Source organism: Chiloscyllium plagiosum, chromosome 3 (assembly GCF_004010195.1).
Source record: "Chiloscyllium plagiosum isolate BGI_BamShark_2017 chromosome 3, ASM401019v2, whole genome shotgun sequence".
In the NCBI taxonomy this organism is placed as follows: Eukaryota; Metazoa; Chordata; class Chondrichthyes; order Orectolobiformes; family Hemiscylliidae; genus Chiloscyllium; species Chiloscyllium plagiosum.
This window is the reverse complement of record NC_057712.1, coordinates 62341845-62369205: the sequence shown is the minus strand read 5'-3', so window position 1 is coordinate 62369205 and position 27361 is coordinate 62341845. Positions and strand designations below refer to the sequence as shown.

Here is a 27361-nt window from a genome sequence, read left to right as displayed (position 1 = left end):
TTTCATGCAGAGCGTGGTACGTGTATGGAATGAGCTGCCAGAGGATGTGGTGGAGGCTGGTACAATTGCAACATTTAAGAGGCATTTGGATGGGTATATGAATAGGAAGGGTTTGGAGGGATATGGGCCGGGTGCTTGCAGGTAGGACTAGATTGGGTTGGGATATCTGGTCGGCATGGACAGGTTGGACCGAAGGGTCTGTTTCCATGCTGTACATCTCTATGACTCTGTGAATAGTCTTATGTGCTATTTTAAATAATCCATTCTACTAGCCAGTGTAGAGATAGAGCGAGGTTTCTTTTACCAGCTCGAATTCACATTATCATTCATTCAATATATTGGACAGAAAAAAAGATGGGTTGTGCCTTTTTGGGAATGAGAAAACCACTAGCAGAAGAGGCCATTTATGCTAAATACAAAAATATATATTAAACCAACATATAAACAAAAATAATATACATAATGACATCTAGTGCACAAGGGAGAAATCTGACCCCCATGGAAAGTGTTTGGCAAATGGAGTATGTATTGCTTGAGACCTCTTCACTTGACCCTGTCAATATATCAATAACCCTGCCTTCTTTTGAACATGTTCTTCTTGCTCACTGAAGTACATTTTATATCATTTTTTGATCTCCATTTCCCAAATGTTAGTATTATATTGCAAAATATTTAATCAACATTTCATTGCATAACATTTCAAGTTAACTTAATTGTTGCATGTATTGTTTGAGAATTTGCTGTAGTTTATATTTATTCTAATTGGAAATTGTGAAGATCAGTCATTTGTTTCATTGCTTTTGCAGATCTCATGAGCTTTGACTCTGTAGAACCTTCTGGTGAGAAACTTAGTCATCCTACAGCTAGCAGACCAAGGATGCCAGGGAGGAGGCCACCCAGTGTTTTTGTTGCCAGTCACCCTGTGAGTTTGTTTTGTCCTCTTCTGTTAATAAACTTTTGCAAAGGGAAATACTTTCGAATTCTGTTTTACTTAAGTAGAGCTTGTAAAACTCCACAGTAGCTGAGTGGGTGAAAATATTTTCAGGGGCGGTATTAAACAAAAAAAAATGAAGGTCCAAATTCACTTCCTTGTCTGTACACAATTAACTAGGTTGGCAATGGGATCATGACATTGGTCTCAGTGACATTGGGAAAGGAGGAGGTCAATGTATTACTTTCGGTTGATTGAACTGGAAGTGCTAGATTAAGTTATGCTGAGGATGAACTGTGATGGCTTAGTCAGACAGATTACGTACTAATAGTCTACTTTATGTGCAAATAATGATCAGTTCCCAGAAGCAACAAGGACCTGAATGTATGTTTGGAACTATGGCAGGTCAAAGTGTCAAAAAAAAAACCCCAAGGTAAGTACTGGATGAGAGATTGTGAAAACCTAACTGGTGCTGGTGGCAATGCTTTTGGGACAAATTGTGTTCCAGAAATCAGAGTGAGGATGGCGATAGAGATAAGGCAGGAAGAAAGTGGTAATTGAGGACAAAGGCCTGTTTGAAAGAAGATAACTTTCCAGGATCGATTTCAAAATCTAGCAAGAGAATGGCTAATGAGATGGTACTGAAAATAAATGACACCTAGTATCAGATTATCAGAAAGTGAAGGGATTATATGGTTAGTTATAAGCTGTAGGATGACTGAGATGCTCCAAAGGGTTTGTTTTTGTTTTGGATGTCCGTTCTTAGCTAATCTCAGAAGCTAACTAGAGTCAGGCTTGGAAAATGCATTTAGGATCTAGGAGTGAATTTGTACAACTCAAAGGGAACATTGCTAATACATCTTTTTCAACACCTCATTCTTTCAGATAGAAATTACTTTTTTAAACACTAGAAATTCAACCAAATTCTAAAGCCTTGAACTGAACATCAAACTTTGAAATCACATTCCTTTTAAAAAAAAAACTTGTCGTATAGAAGAATTCTGCTTGTGTCACCTGTTTTAAAAATTCAGCTGTTAAGAGCTGTGGGAGTATTATGGTTACATTATGAGACTTCTTATGATAGAGATATGGGAAAGCAGTTTTGACTCTCCCAAAGAAACCAATTCGCCTGGATTGGATGGAAGACCAAATGTCAGTGATGTGAATATTGGTTTTCAGTACTTCCTTGTCGGTTTTAACGGAGATGAGAAAGGCAGGCAGCCAATCTATTATCCCCAACTCCATGAATCCACAAGTTACCCATTAGGTGGCAACTCATCAAATACTTCTTGGAAAGTTAAGTGTCCTGCATCTTGAGTTCCACGTTTTGTGAAAGCTTTTTGTCATGCACAGATTTCTCAAGAATGTGAAGTCAAGGGTAAAAAAAAACATTTTATACTACATGAGAAGAACTGGTTAGCAAGCAGACTCTGGTAGTGATCTTGTCATGAAGAATGCTCGCATTAATGATGATTGACAGTTAACTGCCAGTCTTTGTTAAATTTTAAATTGGGCAGGTTGATTGTTATTGGTCAATACTTGTCACCATTTCTGATGAGTTGAAATGGGTGCAGTGTATGAATGTGTTCTGCAAAGAACTGGACCTTGAGTATTAATCTATGTAGTTTCCAGTACACAGTACAGACTGTGAATCCAGCTGACAAATCCTAAATTGGTTGTCATTAAAAATCTTCTCATGTTAAAGAATATCCAGCAAATGGTGTCTCTCTAAACTGATCAAAGAACATGAAAGAAAGCAAGTATATGATACTGAAATGGATGATAAACCATGATCATATTAAATGGTGGAGCAGACTGAAAGGGCCAAATGATCTGTTCCAGTTCCTATATATGCCATGTTTCGATGTATGTCCAATTGTAGATTTATATCTAATGTTGGGCACTCTCTTTTACAAGCACAAATTGGATGGGTCAGGTCAGTACCTTGCTTGCTATCATGCTGTTTGGCACAGTCCGGAAGCCTTGCGATGTGTGACCTAAATACCAAGCATCACACCATCATTGAAATTATACCACATTATATTGATATAGGTCAAAGGTCTTTTTGGCTTGACAGCAGCATCCTGTTAGTGGTGAGTACCACTCGTGTTTTAACTGCAGTGTCGCAGCACAAAGCTGCTGGCTTTGCCTCCTGCTCAAGCATTTGAGATACCTTACGCTTCCTGAGATGCATGGACACTTTTCAATATCAAGAATGAATATTTTGGGATTTCATGAATTTGCACAATTTCCTCTTAAAGCTTTAGATTGACTTTATGCAAGAATCTACTAAACTCAAGATTGTGCCAGTTTCCAATTTGAAACATTCAGATAATGTTGAGTGAGACAAGCTCCCATGATCAAATGGACATTTCTGCAACATGGGATCGCGCATATTGGTAATACAACTATTCATTCGTGTCATGCCCTAGGCTGCTCTTAGTCTGAGGTGTACAGATTTCTTTTTTGACTTGATCCATTTATGCCATTCTAGGGTGGCACCTTGGCTCAGTGGTTAGCACTTCTGCCTCAAAGCGCCAGGGACCCCACTTTGTACAGAAATTGAAAATGTACAGACCCCTTGGTGACTTTATGGGGTTTGTACATTTTCCCTGTGGACTGTGGGATGAAACAGAGCACCGGAGGAAACCCACACAGACAAAAGATGTGCATGTTTGGTAGATTGGCTATGGTAAATTGTTCATGGTGTTCAGGGATGTGCAGGCTAGATGGATTAGGAGGCGTTTCAGGGATGGGGGTGGGGGGGAATGCTTTTTGGAGGGTCAGTGTGGACTCAATGTACTGAATGGCCTGCTTCTACACTGTAGGGACTCTATGAATCTATATTGCTTCAGTAGGTAACTGATCATAAACAGCGATCAACTAAAACATGCCCACATTGGAAATTACTAAAACAGAAGCTGTTTGGCATGCAGTTAACAATGCCATTAAACGTATTACGTCTGATGTACTGTCTAAAAATGAGAAAACTATCCTTGTGCATGGTTTCAATTTTGGTATCCCTTCAATTCACATGAAACAGGAACAGATAATTGATCAAAGTTTGTGGGAAGATTTGTAGCTCGGGTGCTCGTTGTTGTGGTTCTGTTCGCCGAGCTGGGAATTTGTGTTGCAGACGTTTCGTCCCCTGTCTAGGTGACATCCTCAGTGCTTGGGAGCCCCCTGTGAAGCGCTTCTGTGATCTTTCTTCCGGCATTTGTAGTGGTTTGAATCTGCCGCTTCTGGTTGTCAGTTCTAGCTGTCCGTTGCAGTGGTTGGTATATTGGGTACAGGTCGATGTGCTTGTTGATTGAATCTGTGGATGAGTGCCATGCCTCTAGGAATTCCCTGGCTGTTCTCTGTTTGGCTTGTCCTATAATAGTAGTGTTGTCCCAGTCGAATTCATGTTGCTTGTCATCTGACATGCTGATGACAAGCAACATGAATTCGACTGGGACAACACTACTATTCTAGGACAAGCCAAACAGAGGACAGCCAGGGAATTCCTAGAGGCATGGCACTTATCCACAGATTCAATCAATAAGCACATCGACTTGGACCCAATATACCAACCACTGCAGCGGACAGCTGGAACTGACAACCGGAAGCAGCAGATTCAAACGACTCCAAATGCCGGAGGAAAGATCACAGAAGCGCTTCACAGGAGGCTCCCAAGCACTGAGGATGTCACCTAGACAGGGGACGAAACGTCTGCAACACAAATTCCCAGCTCGGCGAACAGAACCACAACAGATAATTGATTAATTTGAACTTCTTTACTTCCAACTATCCCAATACAAGTTCGAATCCAGTGAAGAAAAATCCTAGAAGGCACACCTTGCTAATCTATTGTATGCATATTGCAGCATTGTGAACAGCTTGTCTGATGTGTCACATGCAATGTGAATATCTGATTTATAGTGAGGTCTCAAGGCCACCCTGACTAAATGTAGCACTTAAATCCAACAAAGGACCAGAAAATTGTCATCCATATCTGGTGTAACAAAAATCAGTAAAATTACAGGCTGTTCCCAAAGACATACACACAAATTTGTATCCATTAGACATGTCACTTTGCATGACCATATATTATTACTTGAAAGTATTTGCTGGATAGGATCTGTTCTTATGGCTAACTGTGTCCATGAATGTATGGGTTTCCCAAGATGCACAGAGGTGATAAACTTTTACATCTGACTATGACTAACTCTGCACATCATGAGCTGGCCTAATGGTTACGTGGATTGTTAAACCAGTTTTGAGCAAGTTTATTTATATGCTGAAGGATTCCTTCATATTTCGGAAGACCCTACAGGGCTTGCATTTTCATAGCAACTCAGTGTCCATGTGCTCATTTGAAATTTCTAACCTATTCATTAATGTACCACTCAAAAAAACCATAGCCATGCATTGTGGCACTAGATGGTGGCAGACAAAATCCATCATTGGATGAATCCGTGTTCATTGAACATTAGAACTCAGTAACTCAAGGAGTTGAGTCCCACCAACAGTTTACACGCTAATATAGATGGTACTGCCATGGGATCTGTATAGGCCCAGCTCTCTCAAATGTCTTTGTTGGATTCTGAGAAATGCGTTCTGAATAGAATGGCTTCTGACCTTATACAGCTTGTGTACTTACAATATGTTCATTCCTGATGAAGGGCTTTTGCCCGAAGCGTCGAATTTGCTGCTCCTCGGATGCTGCCTGACTTGCTGTGCTTTTCCAGCACCACTCTAATCTAGACTACTTACAATATGTAGATGATGCATTTACCATAGCTGAATCTGCAGCTGCAAGGAATAATTTGCTTACTTGTCTTAATGAACTCCAACCTGTGCTCAAATTCACCTTTTGAAATGAAATAGTCAAATAAGCTCCTTTTCCTCAATGACCTGGTAGCAAAATGGGCGAAGGGGTTGCCTACTACTGTCTACCACAAAGATACCTTCACCAGTCAGAATACACTTTGGGATTCCTAACGTTCCATGCACTGTACAGTTACCAAGAGCTTCACAAATAATGTCAGAGCCATTGTTCATTGTACACACTTGATGAAATAGGGTATATCAAAACTAATTTGATGGATAATGACTAATTGATCAAGTCATCAGTTAGTGTAAACTGTGCAAACTCATGAAATGCCCTACGATAATCACTGTTGATCCCGAAAAATGCGAGATCCATCTCCAACAAGGTAAGCTAGCTCAAACATTGAAGCTGAAGCTAACTGTTTCATGCTACTGTTATGTAATAACATCACGAATGGTATTCTTCACCAACAGGATGGTACAGTCAAGTTGAGAGGAAGTTTCTTATACTGTAACAATTTCAGGGCCAATGTAACCCATATCTCCCAAAGACTGGCAGCTTGTATCAAACAACTTATCCCTCTAATTGTTCACAACAAGCAAGGTGAATACCTGACCAACCAGGGTGCACTTGGAAAGCCTACAACAGCGTCCAACAATAAATGCGATTCTACAATTGACAACATTTGCTGAGATTCCTTAGTTGGTAAAGAATTATGCTGACAACCAATTTAGATTTATCATTGGGGTCTGTATGGTGCGCGCGCACACACACACACACACACACACACGTGTGCTGGAAACTGCATCAATTAATACACAGGGCACTGTTTGCACAAAGAGAGCATCTACATGTATTATATCTGTTTCAGCTTAGAAAGGTGACAGCCATTTGCTAGTGCTCCTCAAGGCAATGTTCTGATCAATCGGAGTCACTCTGCCGATTTTAAAATTAAAACAAACCCTGACCTTTAACTAGCAGTAATTATTAATGGGTGAATTATCTATGGCAACATCTCTACCAATCAGCACACTCCCCTCATGCAGTCCAGCTGATGGTTTTACTCTTGAATTGCTATTCTTGGGAAGTGTCCTGATAAATGCAAGATGAACACTTTGGACAAAAATGCGTCTTTATTCAGAAATATTTAAGTTCTGTGATATTTGTATTCAGCCTCTGCTGGTTCCCCTTTATCCTACCAGTTTCATTCTGTTAAAATTCTTTTAAATTCCCTGTCATAAAAAAATCATGTTGAATTTATCTGATCATATGATTGTGATTTTTCTAAATACAGTCATACAAATTCTAAGTAAAGACAGTTTGCATTCTGCAAATAAAGGTCGAAATTCTTCAATTGCTTTAAAATCGATTTGCATTGAAGAAACCAGCATTGTGGCAGAACCGACTGTATCTGTAATTCCACACCTATAGCAGTTTGGTTAATTGTATTCTGAACTGGCCAGGCAAACTACTTATTTGTGTTGAAGAGATTTTGCTTTTGAGGAGCTGGTGCTGAGCAATCAGCAAGGGCAATAAGTGTGGATCTTTGTCAGCGGTACCCACAGCCTGTGAATCTTTTTAGAAGTATCTATGCCCAAGGCATTGTTCATGCCATGTTCTTCAGAATAGTGTGTTTTTTTCTTTTTGCTGTGGAGTGTGGGTGATGTTGAAAACTCTTATTTATTGCCCATCTCCGGTTCCTGTGACAGCTGAGTATTAAACCAGATGCCACCATGTTCACTGTATGTATGAACTTGAATCATTGTACAAATGAGTCGGAGGGTTGACTATTGTCTTATTGGAGTGATGGTCCTTCTCTCCTCTCACAGTTACACATTCCAATATGAATTGCTGGGTTTTCTGTTCTCACCAAGGATCAAGCTTCAGGGTTCTCGTGTTGCAATAGGCTAATTAGTGTATTTGGCCACAAAAATCATTAAGGAAGCCCTGTAATAATTCCAACATTGAAAGAAAAACAGTTGTAAATCATGAAATGTTATGGGAGAATCAATTTAACTTTGTATAGTAGCATTTTGTTCATGAATAAATGGAAAATAATGTTTTTAAAGAATATTTTGCAATGATATTTAATGATTTCTCTACTGTATTATAAATATCACAATTTTGTCAGCTTCATGAAATTTCTCCATATAAATAATAGGAAAACTGAAGCCAATTACTTTGGTCTTCACCACAAGGTCTGCTCCCTTGCTATTAATTCCATTCTACCTTGAAATTTTCTTCAGCTAAACCAGACTGTTTGTAACTAGCTTAAATCACTTTTCTTAGATTCCCTACAGTGTGGAAACAGGCCCTTCAGCCCAACAGGTCCACACACTGACCCTCTAAAGAGCAACCCACCCACACCCATTCCCTTACATTTACCCCTGCACCTAACACGGGCAATTTTGCATGGTCAATTCACCTAACCTGGACATTTTTTGGATTGTGGGAGGAAACCGGAGCACCCGGAGGAAACCCATGCAGACACTGGGAGAATGTGCAAACTCCACACAGACAGCTGCCCGAGGTGGGAATTGAACCCAGGTCCCTGGCGCTGTGAGGCAGCAGTGCTAACTACTGAGCCACCGTGTCGTCCCACTGAACTGTGCCATCGTTGATACAGCCTTTTTTCATCATTGTAACGTGAAAAATCTCTGCCCCACATCTCCTTTCTGCTGAAATTCTCTTCTATACTTTAACTTTTGATGTATCTACTCTGACAGTCTCTTGGCTGCCACATCATGACCATCCACAAACCTGAGTTCAATGAAACTTCTGCTGCATCTGAACTGAATAAATGCTGTCCCCCTTTCATCCCTGATCCTGCTGATTTGTGTCCTGCTTAGAGACCACGTCAGTTTTAACTTTCCTCTTTTCAGTCTGGCCCCTTCCTGCGCAGCCACACCTGAGAAATCTGCTTTCTTCTACTTCTGACCTCCTGGGTTTTTCCAGTTTTTAATTTTTACTATTGATGCTTGAGCCATAAACTGCTATGGCCAAAAGCTTTGTAATTCTTCCCTATATTGCTATGACTTCACTACTTCACTTATTCTCCTTTTAAGTTACATCTGAAAAGGTGTCTCTTTCCCTGGAGCTTTTAGTCCTCTGCCCTGATATCCTGTTGTTCAGTGTCATATTTTCAAATACTACTATTACTACTACTATTTGAAGCACGTTATGCCTTTCATATAACTGAATGTTCCAATGTAAATGATGGTATTGAGATACAAAATATATTGTTTTCAAACAGATTTGTTTTACTACAGTATTATTTTCTGCACATACCAATGTGAGTTGTATTTGACCCTTTGAAAATCCAAAATATAACTGCAAAAAAAAACTATCATATAAGAGTACATAAATCTGATCTGAAGCATGCTTTTCCATAGCTTTCTCGGATTTAAATTCTCAAAAAATAACTAATACTAGCTATTTTTAAATGGGTCAGCCAATTTTATATTGATTAAGTCTAAGATTAAGTCTAAGTCTAAGATTTGCAATCTAGTATGAAATTGTTATTTTAAGACACTGTCAGCTGTCTGAATGTAAATAGGAACTATTTGCTTTTCGTGGAAGGAAGATCTTTTTTGTAACAAAAACAGATATTGCTGGTGAAACTCAACAGGTCTGGCAGCGTCTGGGGTAAGAATACAGAGCTAACATTTTGAATCCAGTGGCTCTGTATCAAAACAGTTACTGGACTCAGAACATTAACCCTACTTTCTTCCCACCAATGCTGCTCGATCTGCTGAGAGTTGCCTCAGCAATTTCTGTTTCTGGTCTGAAGTTCTTTGTTTGTTTTTTGAATTTTTTTTGTAGTAGACCAGTGTAAGTGGAAAGGCAAAGTTTGTATTTCATATTTCATTATCAAGTTGTGTTGCATTGAGAAGCAATACAGATTGCAGTATAGTGTACTAGTTGACGACTTCTGGTTGTCAAACAAAGTCCTTAACGTCTTAAAGCAAAATAACCCCTTGTTTTCCAGGGTTTGAGTGAGAGCCATTTAGATAAAATCTCAAAAATGATCAAAGAAGAGGAAGATGAAGAAATTGCCAAACCAAAGCCTTCTGATATTGTAAAAAAGGTATAGTTTGTCCAACAAAATTTTATCAATTATATGTAATTAATTAAATAGCGATTTAATTAGGAAGCATATTAAGCTGAGAGGAGACAAAATGTTTTTTAAAAAAAGCAAATTATTTATACAGTGGCTGGTTTGTGTGTGCAATGAACATCCTGAGGAAGTGGTGGGTTCAGTTACAACATTTAAAAGACATGAGTTGGAAAGGTTTGGAGAGGTATGGGCCAGGACTAATTTGGGAATATGTTTGGCATGGCTGGTTGGATCAAAGAATCAGTTTCAGTGCTGCATGACTATGACTCTAAGTAGTCTGACTGCAGGTCTTTGTAGTTTAGTTCAGCATTGTTGTATTCCCACACAAAAAAGCAACTGATAATTAAAATTTCTAGAACAACTTGATAGCATTAAAATATAGATTTCAAGGAATAAAAGTTTACATGTTGTGTACAGTGCATAGTTTCATTGCAAGTTAAAGGAGCTTTTATAATCCATTGGTTTTAAAAGAAAATTGGAAAGATTTACCTGCTCCGTTTCTCCCTCCTGTTCTCCTCTGAGTACTTGAACAATTCTGTCATCCAACTTCTGCATGGGCTACTTTAAATTTATGGCTTGGAAAATTTCTTGGTAAAATTCTGGGACCCGGTTTGAATCTGCCATGGCAGTTGGAATTTGAATATATTAAAAATCTAGATTCATGGTCATTAGACTCTTCAGAGTCGGAAAAACCCATTTGGTTCACTAATGTCCTGTAGGGACGGAAACTGCCTTCCTCACCTGGTCTGTCTTAAGTGTGACTCCAGACCCATAGCAATATAGTTGACTCTGAACTGCTCCCTGGGCGGTTAGGGATAGGCAATAAATGCTGGTCTAGCCCAGTGACTCCCTCATCCCGTGAATGAACAGAAAAGGCCAAGACTGTAGAAAATGGATTATTATTTGCATATAATTTAAATACTTTGATTCCTCTGTCACCTAATGATGGTAACATTTGAAGTCATGCCATTCAGATAACATCACTAATGGCAAAAATCTAACTGGATCCTTGTAGCTACTGAGATTTCAGGTGAATCTTCTGGAAACATTTAGCTTAGTGCTACAAATGTGCTCTTTAAATGTAACGTTTTAAAAGTTAGTTGGAATCTCATCAGTCAGAATTGCTGAAGGATTTGTGTGTTTGTGATTTGTAATTCTTGCAATTTGTGAAATTTCAAAGTGTTTGGCTATATTTAGGACAGATAAATTTTGTCATTACTTCATTTTTCATTATTATAGCCATCATTGAAACAGAATACTGGAGTAACGAATTTGACTGAGCTGAAAGATATAACTGAAATGCACAATAGGAGCAAAACAACAATTGAAGATCTTCAGGCTCAAATGGCTGACCTAATGGCATTTGTTGAGAGACTAAGGACTGAACACAGGTAATATTACTCTTGTATTTAATAAATGTACTTGTAAAAAAAAAATCAATGCAAGTAACATTACTTAATATATTTTTATTTATTAAAGTATTTTTTTTAAAGCAGCATTAAATTGCAGAAGCTTGCATGTTTTACAGCAACAAATGAGGTGATAACTCATTGCTGCATATCTGGTAAAACGCAAAAATAATTTCTGCTGGCCAGACAGTCTTTATTCCAGAGATGATGGGAGTTGTGCACAATGAGCCTGCAGAATCCCCACCACAGCACTCTGAGGGAATAACCTAAAACATTGAATTTTCCACTGAATAATTATATGCCTGGAGCCCTTTTGAAAGTCTCCTTTAAAACCTGTGAATTATGTCAAATAGTTACTGAAGAAAAGCACAGCCTAACTCCTGAGTAACTATTGAACTGACCCCATACCTATCACGTACATCACCAACCATCTTCCAACCCAATTACCAAAAAGAGAACTACACCCCACCTAGGAACTAATATCACCCAATTCCTGTCACTCAGTTAACTTTTTTTTTTCATAAATAACATAGACTTAACAGGCCAAAGGGTCTCTTCTATACTACCAGAATACTGACCAACCTCTTAATGGATTTGAACCTAAATGGCAAGTCTGTTATATGACACTTTATCAAAGACCTTTTGGAAATCGGTATAGGTCTCATCGATGGCATTACCTTACTTGACCACCTTTTGTTACCTCATCAAAAAAAAATCTTGAGCCAGTCACTTGAACATGATTGACATTGAGCGAGCCCAAGTTGGCTTTCCTTAACTACTACACATTTCATCCAAGTTACTATTAATTTTTGAGGTTCTAATTTCTAAATCAACTGGCTTTTTGCTGGGCTTACCTTTGCCACACTTTTTTTTCCCTGAACGAGAAAATGTAACAGCATTTATAGGTGAAACCTAATTGCTCTGGATTAGGTGGTGATGAGCTGCTGCCTTTGTTCTCTGCAGTTCTTAAGGTGAAGGGACACTCCCAGTGTGGTTAGGGAGCCAGAGACAGTGAAGGAGCTGTGAGATACCCAAATCAGGATAGTATATGGTTTGGAGGGGAGCTTGCAATCTATTCTAATGATTTGGAGAAAGACTACAAGAGGGATGCATTTATGTTTGCTGCCTAACAAAAGTAGATGACAGCATAAGCAATGAAGAGGACACAGATCGCAAAGTAATATAGAGGGATTGAGTTAATAATGCGATGGCTGTTGGAGTATAATGTGGGGAAATGTGAGGTTATTCACTCTGTCAATAATTTCAGAAAACTTTCTTTTTAAGTGCTTGAAACTTTGAAATGGTGACGTTCAGGAAGACTTGTGTGAACTTATGCAAAGAACCCAAAGTTAATAGGCAGTATAGCAAGCAAATAAGACAAATGGCCCATTGAAAAGAAATTGGAGTACAAAATTAAGCAAGTTTTCTTGAGATTTTACTTGGTCAAGAGCACACCAGGAGTACAGAGTGCAGTTTTTGTCTCCACATTTCATAAATGGTCGACTTGCGTTGTGGCAGTGTGGAGCAAATTTGATATTGAGCAATGACTCATGCCAAAGACCAGTGTTATAATGTTGAGCAAACTGGATTATAACAATGAGGAACAATCCCCTGAACATGCAAGAAAGGTTCTGAAACTGCTTAACAGGGTGGACTTTGAAAGGTGCATGTCCCAGGCTGGAGGATCTTGCCACCAATACACAGTCTCAGGATGAATAGTTGATAATTTAGATCTGAGATGAGCAGTTTTTTTTTCATTCAAAAGGATTATGAATCTTTGGATTTCTGTACCATAGTGGTATACAGGAGCTCCAAGTTGAATATCTCTGGCAGATTTTTAAATATCTCACAAATCTAGGGGTATGGGGAGCAGGTGGATTTATGTCTAAACATCCACTGTATTGAATGGCAGAGGCTTATGATTTATTCCTGCTCCTACTTCTTATGTTCTTAGCAAAACCTAGTCTAATGTTACTGTGATTGCTACCTTCTAAATATTTCCCTACTGTGAAGTAACTTGCTTCATTTTCTAGAGCTAGTTCTATTTGTGCTTTCTTTTTCCCCCTCACTGGACATGAAAAGTACAGATTTACAAAATGGTCATGAGTGCACTTCAGAAACTCATTTCCCTTCTTTGCTTTTTGTGCAATTATCATCAATAACTGTATTAGGATGATTGAAGGCCTTCATTAAAACTACGGTATAGGATTTGCACCTTCTTGGCAAATTGTTTCCTCTCCTTCCTGGTAGATAGTGGCCCAATACATGTTCCCAAAACTTTAATGATCCTTTTGTCCTTTCTTACCTCTGACCAGTAGGTTCTCTCTCTTTTAGCATCTCTCAGACATGCTTTTTCTCTTTGATATGCTGTCCAGCACTGTAATAACTCCTTAATATTGTTACCCCTCCTCCTCCTCTGTACTTTGTAATCAGGAATACTCATGCCCTGTTCTGCTATACCCAGAGCATCTCATTTGTCCGCTGCCTATCTGTTCCTGCAGCTCACCAACCATGTTTACAGTATTCTATGTACTCTTAGTTTAGACCTTAATGTATTCTCTTATTCTGACACCACCTTATGCCTTCATTTTTGACCTTGTCATTTGACAGAAGAGACTGGGGCTGTTTTCCCTGGAGTGGCAGAGGCTTATAAAATCATGGGGTGGGGGAGTGCAGAACTAAAGGGCATAGGTTTAGGGTGAGAGGGGAAAGATATAAAAGGGACCTAAGGGGGCAACTTCTTCATGTAGAGAATGGTGCACATATGGAATGAACTGCCAGAGACATCTGGATGGGTAAATGAATGGGAAGGGTTTGGAGGGATATGGGCCAAGTGCTGGCAAATGGGAATAGATTATTTATGGATATCTGATCAGCATGGGCAAGTTGGAATGAAGGGTCTGTTTACATGCTGTGCATCTCTCTGACTCTAAGTTTGCTTTCCAGTGTGACTGAAACGGAAGTTGAAATAGCAAGGCACTGATGGTAACTTTTTTTTTTGCCAAAGTAATAATGTTTTCATCTAAATATCTGCAGGAAAGAGTTAATCGAACTAAGGAATGACTTTGAAGAAGAGAAAAAGCAGCGTACTGCCTTACAGGTATGAGTAAAACACATTTCTTAATACCCTAGGCTGCCAGCTATTGCTGCTGAATAATTGTCAGTTGTGCCTCTCAACTTGAAATCAGACAATTGTGGCATTGTGCCCCACTTGAGGGACAGGCTCTAGACTAGCATTCCAATGCATTACGAAAGGGCTGTTACACTAATCAATCAGATGAGACACTAAACTCAGGTTCTGTTGTATCCTCGAGATTCAGCAAAGCAGGTGGAACTAGAGAAGGGTTATGGCACAGAAAGAGGCCAATCAGCCTATTGTCTCTGCACAAACTTGCTGCTGATTTGAAACCCAGTTTCCAACATCCGGTCATTAGTCTTGCTAATTACACTGCTTTCGATGCAGGTACAAGCTCCTTTTAAATTCGTTCCAGGGTTTCCACTTCAAGCACTGAGACCAAGGTGAAATTTCCAAATATCTGGGTGAAAATCCTTTTTAAACACCACCTTGAATCTGTGCTCCCCAGTAATTTATCTCTGTGAGGGTAAACTGGTCTTCCCCGTCTGCTCTATCCAAGCCCCTTATTTTGTGCACCTCAATTATTTCACCATTTGGCCACCTCTGCTGTTAAGAAAAACAACCTAAGCGTTTTCAATCATTGCTGATTGTTGAAGTTTTCAATCTCTGCCAACATCCTTCTGAAATTATGTTCTCCTCTTATTGCTGTGACCAGAATTGTGTGCACAACTCCATCTATTGCCTGAGAAGTGACTTGTATAGTTCCACTATTACATCCTCACTTTTGTATTCAGTGTCTTGCCCAATGATGGAAAGCACCATAACTATCATCTTTGCCACCTTATCTACTTATCCTGCATCTTCAGGGACCTATGGACATGTACTGCGAGGCCTCCTACTTTCCTCTATCATTCTTTATATCTTCCCCTTTATTGTGTGTTTGCTCCTTTGTCGTCCTCAAATGCATAGCCTCTCCCTTCTTCACTGAATTCCATTTGCTACCCTTGCATCAACTCAACTGAACCATGAATATGATCCTGCAGTCACTATCTTTACTATCAACTACATGACCAGTCTTTATGTAATCTGCACATTTCTGAATTGTCTCCCAGATTTAAGTTTAACTCATTAATATATGTTACAAACAGCAAGGCACCTAACATCGAACCCTGTGGGACACCACTAGAAACTGCTTTAAATTTGCAAAAGTAATCCATTGACAATACACTTTATCCCCTGTCAATGAGCCAATTTTGATCTGCCTCCCCACATTCTCCTGTGTCTCGTGGGCTTTCCTTTTTCTCACCAGTCTGCCATGTGGCACCTTATCAAGTACCTCACTAAAATCCACCATGTTACCCTCATCAATCCTCTTTTCAATATACTCAAATGTTCAATTCATTTAGTAAAGTCGAATTATTGCTGATTAATCTACCCCTCAAAGTAACAGTCATTCCTACCTGTAAATATTGATCCTAGTAATTTGCCCACCACCAAGGTCAGGCTGACTGACCTAAAACTATTTGGCCAATCCATTGTACCCTTTTTGAATAGAGCTTCAATCTTTTGGTCCCTTGTCTATATCCTGTCTGGACTCGAAAATGCTCCCAAGAGCGACACCGTTTTCCTTCCTGGCTGCTTTTATCAGTCTAGGGGACAATTCAGTCAGCTCTGGTAGTTTATACACTTTCAAGAAGGTCAGTCCCTCCAATAATAATAATTATTCTTGCTTTGTATAATATTTCACACACCTGCTTTAACTATGTCTTCACCATCCCTCCTCTATGTGAAGATGGACAAAGTACTCAGTAAGAATAATACCTGTGCAAGTTATCATATACATTTCTGGTAGCCATCCTTTTTGTTTTTACTGTACTGATAAAACATCTTTGGATTTGTCTTAATTTTATCAGCCATGCCGAGAAGATGTGAATATTATTTAAACAGAGAGAGACTATAGAGTATTATAGCATAGAGGCATTTAAGAGTTCTCCTGCATCAATCAGAAAAAAAATAGTATGAGTTCAGCAGGTAATAGTGAAGGCAAATGCATTATTGGCCTTTGTTTTCAGGGGAATAGCATATATAAAAACAGAAGTTTTGCTAAACCTTTTCTGGGTACTCTTTAGACTATGCTTAGAATGCTTGTCGCCTTAAATAAGGAAATAGTTACCGTCATTGGAGGCAGTCCAGACAAGGTTCATTAGGTTGATTGGGGGGCACTGTCTTATGAAGAGAGGTTGAACAGGTTGGGTTTGGAGTCAGCAGGGTGAGAATAGACGTAACTAAAATTCTTAGGGAGCTTGACAGGAATGCTGAGAGGTTTGTTCCACTTGTGGGATCATAAGATGATATAATCTCAAAGTTGTTGCCCATTTAAGACGGATGAGAATTTCTTTCTCTGAGGTTAGTGAATCTATGAAATTCTTCGCCACAGGAGACTGTAAAGTCTGGGTTAATGAGAATCTTCAAGGCTGAGATAAAGATTTTTGGTAAGGGAATCAACTTTTCTTGAAAAAAGCAGGAAAATGAAGTTGAATGTGATCAGATCAGCCACGATCTCATTGACTTGCAGAACAGACTTGACTGGCTGAATGGTGTACTTTTGTTCCTGTGTCTTACATATTATTTTATATTATACTGTCTTTTTTCTTTCCTAATTTCCATTTTCAGTTTTCCACCCCTGTATTTTGTGTTCCTTTTAAGTTTCCTAATGTATACATTTTTAAAAATAACATGATAAAAGCTCTATTTCTGCTTTATCTCGCCTTTTTATGCTGCTGGATAACTCTGAGGCGTTAGATTTGGCATTATACTCTTTTTCTCTGTGGGGGACATTTCTATGTTGTGTCTAATGAGCCTTACTTTTTTAATACGCCAACTGATTTGTCTCTGAATTTCTTTCAAGTCCTTTTATGCCATCCGCTTTTTGCCGGAGAGTTTTTCAGCTTTTGTAAAATTTATCATTCCCAGTTGAGAAGCTTTGCTCCTGGTTTTTCTAACCATGTTAAATCTAAATGTAATATGATCATTATCTCCCAAGTGATCATCCGCTGCCCCGCTTATTAACAAAGACTATATTTAGAATTGTGCATTGGGCTTTTTGCATGCTGGCTAAAGAAAGTTATCTGCAGTGCAGTTCAGTAATTTTTGCCCTCCATGCCTTTCACACTGTATCCAAATTAATATTGGGCAATTAAAGTCCCCAGCTATGATTACCATATTGTTTATGAATTCAGAATCTACCTATATTTGCTCCTCTAACACTCTTTCACTACCTGGGATTCAATAATGCACACATAGCAGTGTAGTTGATGATGTTTACTTCTAAGCTTGGCTTTATTTGATGTTTGATTCAATAATTCATTCCTCCTCACACTGGTAATTGATACCAACACAAATAATGCTATGACCCATCTTTTATACATGCATCTCTATCTTCCCTGAAAACACTATATCCAGGGGTGTTGGGAGTGACCATTCTTGCCCCTCTTTAAGGCAAGTTTCCATTATAGCAATGTTATCATGTTGACGTGCATCTATCTGTGTCTTCAACTCTTTAACTTTGTTTTGGGTACTTCCTGTATTTACACATGAACATTTTAATATTTTTCAAACTCCGATGGTGTGCACTTTCTGAACTTTTGCTTCCTTTGTCTTTCAGAATCACCTGCTAAATCTCTGTCTTCCATTCCTTGTTCTAAACTTGGCCTTAGGTTCCCAAACTCTTCTCAATCGACTTTAAATATTTAGGTGTCCTGGCTAATATCTATTCTTAACTGACTCGGCAAAGCACGCTACCTAGTTATTGTAAAGTTGCTGTTGCGGGATCTTCCACTGGAAATTGTCCACCACAATTCTTGCACAGTGGTCACACTTCGTAAGTAGTTCTTTGGTGAAACATTTTAGTGCATCTTGAAATATTGATCAGAGCATTGAGCATAGGAGTTGGGAGGTCATGTTGTGGTTCGACAGGATGTGGTTCGGCCACTTTTGGAATACTGCATGCAGTTCTGGTCTCCTTCCTATCGGAAGGATGTTGTGAAACTTGAAAGGGTTCAGATAAGATTTACAAGAATGTTGCCAGGATTGGAGGATTTGAGCTATAGGGAGAGGTTGAATAGGCTGGGGCTGTTTTCCCAGGAATGCCAGAGGAAGTTACAGCATTTAAAAGGCATCTGGATGGATACATGAATAGTAAGGGTTTAGAGGGATATGAGCCAAGTGCTGGCAAATAGGACGAGATTTGGTGTGGACAGATTGGACTGAGGGGTCTGTTTCCGTGCTGTACATCTCTGACTCTGTTATGTAAATACAAGACTTCCTCTAGTCAGTACACAGTTAAACCAGTTACCTGTACAAACTTCAGCATTGTGTTTTGGAGTCAGGTAAGTTTTTACAGCACGGCAGGAAACCATTCAGCCCATTGTCCCAATTGGAGATTCCCACTTGACCTCATTTTCTAAAACATTTTCATCTGAGTATAATTTGAAATTTCTTTTAAAAGACAATGTGAAGCATACTTCAATTAATAGGATTTCAATACATGAACAAAGCCCATATAAAATAAATTCTCTTGTCGTTTCAATGTTCATTTGGGGTGAAAGTTGAAATTGACATCCTGAACTGTTCTAAACTGACTCCATGTTGAAATGTGTGGTGCTGGAAACGTACAGCAGGTCAGGCGACGTCCAAGGAGTGCGGACCAGTTCAGTCAGTCGAAGGAGGGTGTCAGTGGAAGGGTACTGGTTGGTACGGTGGGAAAGGAAGAAGCGGAGGGCTTTAAGTCCTTTGTGATGGGGGATGGAGGTGTTCAGGGACTGGATGTCCATGGTGAAGATAAGGCGTTGGGGACCGGGAAGCGAAAATCATGGAGGAGGTGGAGAGCGTGGGTGGTGTCCCGAACGTGGGGAGTTCTTGGACTAAGGGGTCAGGACAGTGTCGAGGTATGTAGAGGTGAGTTCGGTGGGGCAGGAGCAGGCTGAGACAATGGGTCGGCCGGCTCTCCCCTCCCCTCCCCTATCAGCATTCTGAAAAGACCACTCCCTCTGACTCCCTCATCAGGTCCACACCCCCTACCAACCCAACTTCCACTCCCGGCACCTTCCCCTGCAACCGCAAGAAATGTAAAACTTGCGCCCACACCTCCCCCCTTACTCTCCTCCAAGGCCCCAAGGGATCCTTCCATATCCGCCACAAATTCACCTGCACGTCCACACACACCATTTACTGCATCCACTGCATCCGATGTGGCCTCCTCTACATTGGGGAGACAGGCCGCCTACTTGCGGAACGTTTCAGAGAACACCTCTGGGACACCCGGACCAATCAACCCAACCACCCTGTGGCTCAACACTTCAACTCCCCCTCCCACTCTACCAAGGACATGCAGGTCCTTGGACTCCTCCATCGCCAGACCATAGCAACACGACGGCTGGAGGAATAACTTTTATCTTAGCCTGCTTGGCACACTTTCCTCATTCCTGAAGAAGGGCTCATGCCCGAAATGTCGATTCTCCTGCTCCTTGGATGCTGCCTGACCTGCTGCGCTTTTCCAGCAACACATTTTCAGCTCTGATCTCCAGCATCTGCTGTCCTCACTTTCTCCTGTTCATTCCTGGTTCAATTTCTCCTTAATATTTCCATTGTTTTGACATCCTGAAGTAAGCCACTTCAAGGTGCATGTCATACGCTAAGTGCTGTTGAATCAATACTTTGTTTTATTTATTTGTTCATGGCAAGTGGGTGTTACTGGCTGGGCCAGCATTTCTTGCTGATCCCTAAATACCCTGGAGAAAGTGGCAATTATCTGTCTCGAAGGGACAACGCTGTTAAAGAGGAGACTTTTGTATTCTAAACAATATTTATAAAACCTGGGGAACATATGCTTATGTATAGTTTTCCCTGTGTACAGTGTTGTATTTCTTAACACCTACGTGTCTCTTATTCAAATCATTTAGCTGTTTCGTATATTTTTTCTTACATGTTAAAAATATCACTTTATATTTCTCTCTAACTTAATTTGGCAGTTATTAATCCAATATAATCTCTATGTATCATCCTAAAATTGTTTGAAGGCATCCTTGCATTTCAATCACACTTCCTACTTTTGTTTTACTTGTAAGTTTTGATGTGCTGTTTAACTCGAGGCTGCATTGTTCAGTGTTACATGTGCACTGAAACCTGAAGATGGTGCACACCCCTTTAATATCCAATAAGATCAGTCTCAACACTGTTGTTCCTTATAAATTGTTTTCCTCAGGATGTGTGGATGACCTCTTATGCATCTCCACGATATTATTTTGTGCTGTTGTGCCTGTGCAGTGATTTGGAAGCCAATTTGTGAAAGGCCGGTTGGGAACTTTAAATTGTTGCACAGACACGCAACTTAGGGTAAACATTACTTAGCACCCTTCAATGTGAGCTTGAATTTTATCAACAATCTTCCTCTGAGTTACATGGTCAAATTTATGTTTTATAATCCATAAACAAGATCTTTCACATTTCCTTTATGAATGCATTTTGTTGCTTCCTTGCAGTAGCAATTAATTTTCAGGAGCAAGTGAGGATTGCAGATGCTGGAAAGTCAGTCAAGAAGTGTAGCGCTGGAAAAGCATTGCGGGTCAGGCAACATCTGAGGAGCAGGAGAGTCTATGTTTTGTGTATAATACCTTCATCATAAACCCTGATGAAGGGCTTATGTCCAAAATATCCACTCTCCTGCTCCTCAAATGCTGCCTGACTTGCTGTGCTTTTCCAGCGCCACACTTTTCAACAATTAATTTTCAGACATAGGTTGCCTTTTGCCACTCCAGATGACTCACTGTATTTCTGTGCTGTATGACTCTGACTCTTCAGTCCATACTGAACATAATCCCAAACTAAACTCGTCTCACTTACATGTCCTGGCCCATATCCTCCAAATCTTTCCCAATTCATGTACTTATCCAAATATCTTTTGAATGCTGTAATCATACTCCCATCCACTACTTTCTCACTCCTGATAAACCGATTTCTTAGTTATTGAGTCAGACAGCATGGAAACTTGGGTTCAACTTGTCTGTGCTGACTAGACATCCCAAAATGACCTCGACCCATTCTAGCATTTGACTCATATGTCTCTCTTAAATTCTTCCTATTCATGAACCCTTGCAGATGCCTTTTAAACGTTGCAAATGTATCTACATCTACCACTTCCTCTGGCAGCTCGCTCTACTCTCTTGATGAAAAAGTTACCCCTCTGGTTCTTTTTAAAATCTTCCCCTCTCACCTTAAACCCATGTCCTCTAGTTTTGGACTTTCCTATCTCAGGGAAAAGACTTTGTCTATTCACCATATCCATGCCTTCACAATTTTATAAACCTCTGCAAGGTCACTCCTCAGCCTCCGAAGCTTCAGCCTATTCAGCCTCTCCCTCTAACTCGAGCCCTTCGGTCCTGGCAACATCTTTGTAAATCTTTTCTGCACTCTGTCAAATCTAACAACATCATTCCTATAGAAGGGCAACCAGAATTGTGCTCAGTATTTTAAAGTGGCCTTACTAATATCCTGTACAGCTACAACATGACCTCCCAAATCTTATGTTCAACGTTTTACCAAGAAAAACAAGCATACCAAATGCCTTCACCACTCTGTTTATCTTTGACTTCACTTTCAAGGAACTATGCATTTGCACCCCTAAGTCTCTTTGCTCACCCACACCTCCCAGGGCTCTACCATTAACTGTATAAGTCTTGCCTTGGTTTGCCTTACCAAAATACAACACCTCATGTTTATCTAAATTAAACTCCATCTAATTAAAATCCTGCTGTACTCTTAGATAACTTTCCCTTTCCACTACACCACCTATTTTGGTATCATCTTCAGTTTTACTAACCAAGCCTCCTGTATTCACATCCAAATCATTTATAGAACTGACAAAAAGGAGTGGACCCAGCACCAATCCTAATGCACCCCACTGGTCACAGGCCTCTAGTCCCAAAAGCAACCCTCCACCTCCATCTTTTCTCTCCTACCTTCAAGCCAGTTTTGGATACACTTGGCTAGCTCTCGCTGGATCCTATGTGATCTACATTACTAACAAGTCTACCATGCAGAACCTTGTCGAATATTTTGCTGAAGTCTATGTAGATAATGTTGCCAGGTGATTATAACTTTTTGTATTGTGGCCTCTAGAAGCCTGTCACCACCATGTTTTGGTTACAAATCAGTAATTACCTAGTTTATGCTTTTATCCTTTCTTTAAGAAGTGCTGTTTGTTTTAGCACAATCCCCAGGACCAAAGACGTTTTACAGAACTGTGGTCAGAGTCATGTTGTTTCTTATTGTACTTATGTATTCTGGGATGGATTTTATGCATAGTCTTATTGGAATGTGTCTTTTTTTAAATCATCTCAAACATGAAGATTTGTAAGGCATTCCTAAAAATTTTAAATTATCCCTTCACAGTACAGTGTTGGCTGGATTCAGTCAGCCCCTACTTGCAAAACTCTTTAGTGTTGAACATTCAAAGTGATTCTTCAATTGAACATTTGCTGAATAATCCTGATTGTGTGAAGATTTGCGCGAATTTGTGTTTTTGTGAATTATTGTGATGAGTGAAATGCTTTGGCATGTCTTTGAGCAATTTTAAAGACATTAGAGAGGGTACTGAAGCAATCAATGAAACTGGTAGTCTCTGATCATGCATAACACAATGCTTGAGTCCAGCAATCAGCAGTTTATTATTGGGCCTGGAGACTCTTGTGATGCAGTGATAGTGTCCTTCCTCTGAACCAGCAGACCCTGGGTCAAGAACCATCTGTACACAGAACCATTGAAGTGGTGTCATACCTGATATTGAGGACTGGTTACCAACAGTCCATTGCTGCAATAAAACTAGTTACAAGTGATCATGAATGAAAATCATTTATATTCTGCTTTCGGTCTCAGCTGATACATACCTTTACAATGCAGTGCATTGTTATGTAAAACTATTCTTTTCTTAGCATTGTGTTCCCTGTAAATCCTTTCGATGTATAGTTTGTCCACTTTTCTTGTTTACACATTACTTAATGAAATTAAAAACATATCATAATACATTGTTTATAATCCATGGCTGTAGCCTTTATTATCAAGATTTCTTAACAATTTATTTAAAGTGTTATGTGATTGATTATGCATACTTAAAGTTTTGGCTAACCAAATTATTTTTAAAAGATTGGTTTCACTAAAACAAACCATTTTATTGTTTTCTCACAAACTGACCTGAAATAATTTTGAAGAAGAATTACTTTTAATTTTGTTAATTCAAAAACATGATTTATTTTGGATGTTAAATTAATTATCCCTTCATATTAAAAAGAAACTACTGCACATTGCATTCAAACATTCAACAAAGGTGAAAAAGCAGGCCATTCAGCCTCTTGAAACTGCTCTGCCATTCCATAAGATTGTGATTGATCTGTCTGTGTTTTGAGGTCTGCATTCCTATCTCCTCTGTAATCTTTGTGATTTTCTTGCCTAACAACAATCTATCCACCTCTCCCCTTAAATGTGTAATGTTAAAATAGCATGTAGTTAAGGAAGTGATTAGGGTTGAATGATTCACTGACTGGGAAGATCTAAAAGGTGAACATGTTTTTAAAATTAAACAGTTGCAAATTTCAAAAGAACAGGAACAGATTAAGGCCCTTGTGGTGCACTGGTTGTGTCTCTGCGTCTGAGCCAGGAGGCCCAGGTTCAGTTCCCACCTGCTCCAAAAGTGAGTCAAAACTACTCTGAACAGGTTGATCAGGAAATATCTAAAAGGGAAGAGGTGAAACTGGTGTGTGCCACTAAGACTGAATAGCCAGTAAATGTTATGCACAAAGCAAAGTGTCGAGGCTTTTGTCTCACCACAAGTTTGGATCCAAGTTGACCTGTAATATTGCAGATAATAGTCAGAGCAGTTTCAGTGTGAGTTAATGGAAAGGGAATTGTTATCTGAGAGTATTGTGTGGATGTAACTCTTAGGGTAAGATACCAATGGATGGTATATAATTGCACTTTTTCCAAAACAAAGTCTGTTAGATGCCTAAAAGGATTTCTTTAACAAATTAATACCCGTGGGTGTAGTGATTGGAACAGGGTCAGCTGTGGACCAGGTTAACAGACCCAATCAGGGAGCCCTGATTGACTTAAAAAGGTGAGTGTCAGATACTGATACTGGTATGTAGCCCTGAATGAGGCAGTACAGAAGTCGAGATTTGTTCCTGTGTAAATAAAGAGTGACTTGGTGATGGGATACCAGCCTCTGTGGAGTTGTTTCAGTGGCATCAGGTTTGTCAGTTGCAATAGATTGAGGATTGGTTAATAATCAGTATCGGAATATATTTATGTTCACAGGCTCGTCAATAGAGTACTATGCTTGAGACTTGGCTATTCAATCCATTATCTGTGACTTAGATGAGAAGACAAAGTGTGACATATCAAACAAGATGGAAAGTGAACAGTGAGAAAAATGCATTGGGATAGGAGCAGGCAAGAATGTGCTAGATGGGAAATTTTAGCACAATGGCAAGTTATGCAATTTGGTGGAAAGAGAACACGCTTTTTAAATAAGATCAGAAACTAGTAAATATAAGTGTTCAGGGATGATTTTGTCCATGGATTGCAAAGTTATAATGCAGTTTTTAACTGTTATTTTATGGGAAATAAATGTCACTGGTAAGGCCAATACTTCTCTACTGTTCTCAGTTGCCCTGCAGAAACTGAAAAAGCAAAAGATACTTTTTTTTATTGCAAAGGGATTGAGCTATTAGAATAACTTTGTCTCGCCTGCATTTGCAGAGGACCTGGTGATGCCATACTTGCAGTAATGAATACAGCTTTGGTTGTCTTTCTTATGGAGACCATAACTTGCTTCCGAGGGAGGCTTGCTAGATTGATTCATGGCTTGAGAGGATTGTATTTTTGAAGACCTGTTATAGATAAATTCTACCTAATCCCTGATTCCATCAAAACGTAAAGTTTTCCGAGGGCTTGAGGATATACTGGAATGATTATCTTTGGCTAGAGAATCTAGAAACAATGGTCAGTAGTCTCAGAAAAAAGGGGTCATTTATTTCGGACTAATATGAGAAGTGTATTCATTCAAAGGGTTTAAATCTTTGAAATTCGCTACCACAGGGAACTATGGATGTTCAAACATAGAGTATATTAGGGTGAGGGAGGTCAATAGATTTTAGGACACTTGTGAACTCAATGGGTGAGGGGATAGTGCATGAAGGTGGAGTTGTTAGAAGATGAAGTATTATGCCATTGATGGATAAGTACCATAGGCTTCCAGTTATCAACTCCTGACTCTTCCTGGATGTTCAGTCTGCGGATATCTTTGTGACTGTGCAGATGTTTGCTTACATGCCCCAGTCCCAGGCATACCAGAATAGTCAACCTTTAACAAAGAATGTATGTTTAGATGTTCTCTTTGCCATTGAAGTTAAATGCTCTTGAAATGTTGCATTGCTAAATGATAGTCACTAAATTTCTTCTTTTAATTTACAGCTGGAAATAGATAAACTGAAGAAAGCTGTGCAGTCTACGTGAGCTATAATTCCTTCAGATTTGAGACAACTTACTAAGGTCCAAGTTGTTCCAAATAACCAGGAAAATCAATACTTTGAAATACTTCCCCTTTTATGATAATCATTGCCCTATATTAAATGACAGATATTATGATATATCTTTATGAAGCTGGGTATAATTGTATGATGTAAATTTTTAGCCAGTAAGAATTTTTGAGGCCTTATCTGCTATTGTGCTGAATTTGCAGACTGCACATGGTGAATGTTTAGTTTGCTTCCTGTACTACTGAATCTGTATAAAGGGGTCAGAGATTTTTAAGATGTAGTTTAATTTTTTTAAATGAACCAGTGCTGTTTGTAGTTTTTGCAAAACAGTAAGATTGCCATCTTGGCATTTTCTGCTAAATGGGAAGAAAGAGCTTAATAGATGTTAGTTTTATTGTTCTACAAAGGAAAGGAAGTTTTGATTTGCTGTATACAATTTATTTTAGCTTTCCTATCCAGGATAAACACTATTGTGCCTGAATAAAGCCTTCATTTGCAAGTATTCAGTGAATATATAAAGTTGGCATTTTAAGGGGCAAAGTTATGTGAACTGGTGACCAATTCCCTATGCAAAGTAAAGCTATGTATTTTCATATTGAAGGTTATATAATATAATTTAAATGTGCATTTACACGTTACTTGCAATAAAGGGAGCTTTTGAACCAAAGCAAAGGGTCTGAGGAAATGGGTAAACAAACGTATCTTTAATATGTTTACTTTGAGGAATTATGGTTCAAGATTTCTTTTTTCTTTCCCCATTTACCTATGGTCCTCTCTACATTCAACTGATATCATAAATGCAGTTAGGACTCTACATTTCTGAAGAGGTGGATCAACTCAGTTTATTATTTACATGGAACCATTTGCATCTAAAGAGGTTTCGTACCTGATAGTGGGACTGGTTGCCAACAGTCCATTACTGCAATAAAATTAGTTACAAGTGATCATGAATGACAATCATTTATATTCCGATTTCTGTCTGTGTTGTTACACACCTTTACAGAACACAGTGCAGTGCATTGTTATGTAAAACTATTGGCTTTTCTTAGCATTCTGCTCCCTGTAAATCCTTTCAATATATAGTTTGTCCACTTTTCTTGTTTACACATTACTTAATAAAATGAAAAAAAAAGTAATACATTGTTTATAATCCATGGCTGTAGCCTTTATTATCAAGATTTCTTAACAATTTTAAGTGTTGTGCGATTGATTATGCATACTTATTTTAGGTTTTGGCTAACCAAATTATTTTTTAAAAGATTGCTTTCACTAAAACAAATCATTTTATTGTTGTTTTCTCACAAACTGACCTGGAATAATTTTGAAAAATTATTTTTAATTTTGTTAATGCAAAAGCATGATTTATTTTGCATGTCAAATTAATTATCCCTTTATATTAAAAAAAAACGACCGCACAGTGCATTCAA

The 27361-nt window shown here is 39.0% G+C and overlaps 1 protein-coding gene across 8 annotated transcripts in view; it reads left to right on the top strand.

The window, feature by feature from the left end:
- The window catches only part of LOC122544104 (CD2-associated protein), a 240807-nt gene extending 213737 nt beyond the window's left edge, over positions 1–27070 (top strand). For all 8 annotated transcript variants that reach the window (XM_043683151.1, XM_043683183.1, XM_043683171.1 and 5 more), the window contains 5 exons: positions 807–922; positions 9733–9831; positions 11101–11252; positions 14307–14370; positions 25870–27070. In XM_043683151.1, the coding sequence (XP_043539086.1) occupies positions 807–922; positions 9733–9831; positions 11101–11252; positions 14307–14370; positions 25870–25911 (473 nt within the window). In that variant the 3' untranslated portion in view covers positions 25912–27070. The remainder of the gene's footprint in view (positions 1–806; positions 923–9732; positions 9832–11100; positions 11253–14306; positions 14371–25869) is intronic.
- The last annotated feature ends 291 nt before the right edge of the window (positions 27071–27361 follow it).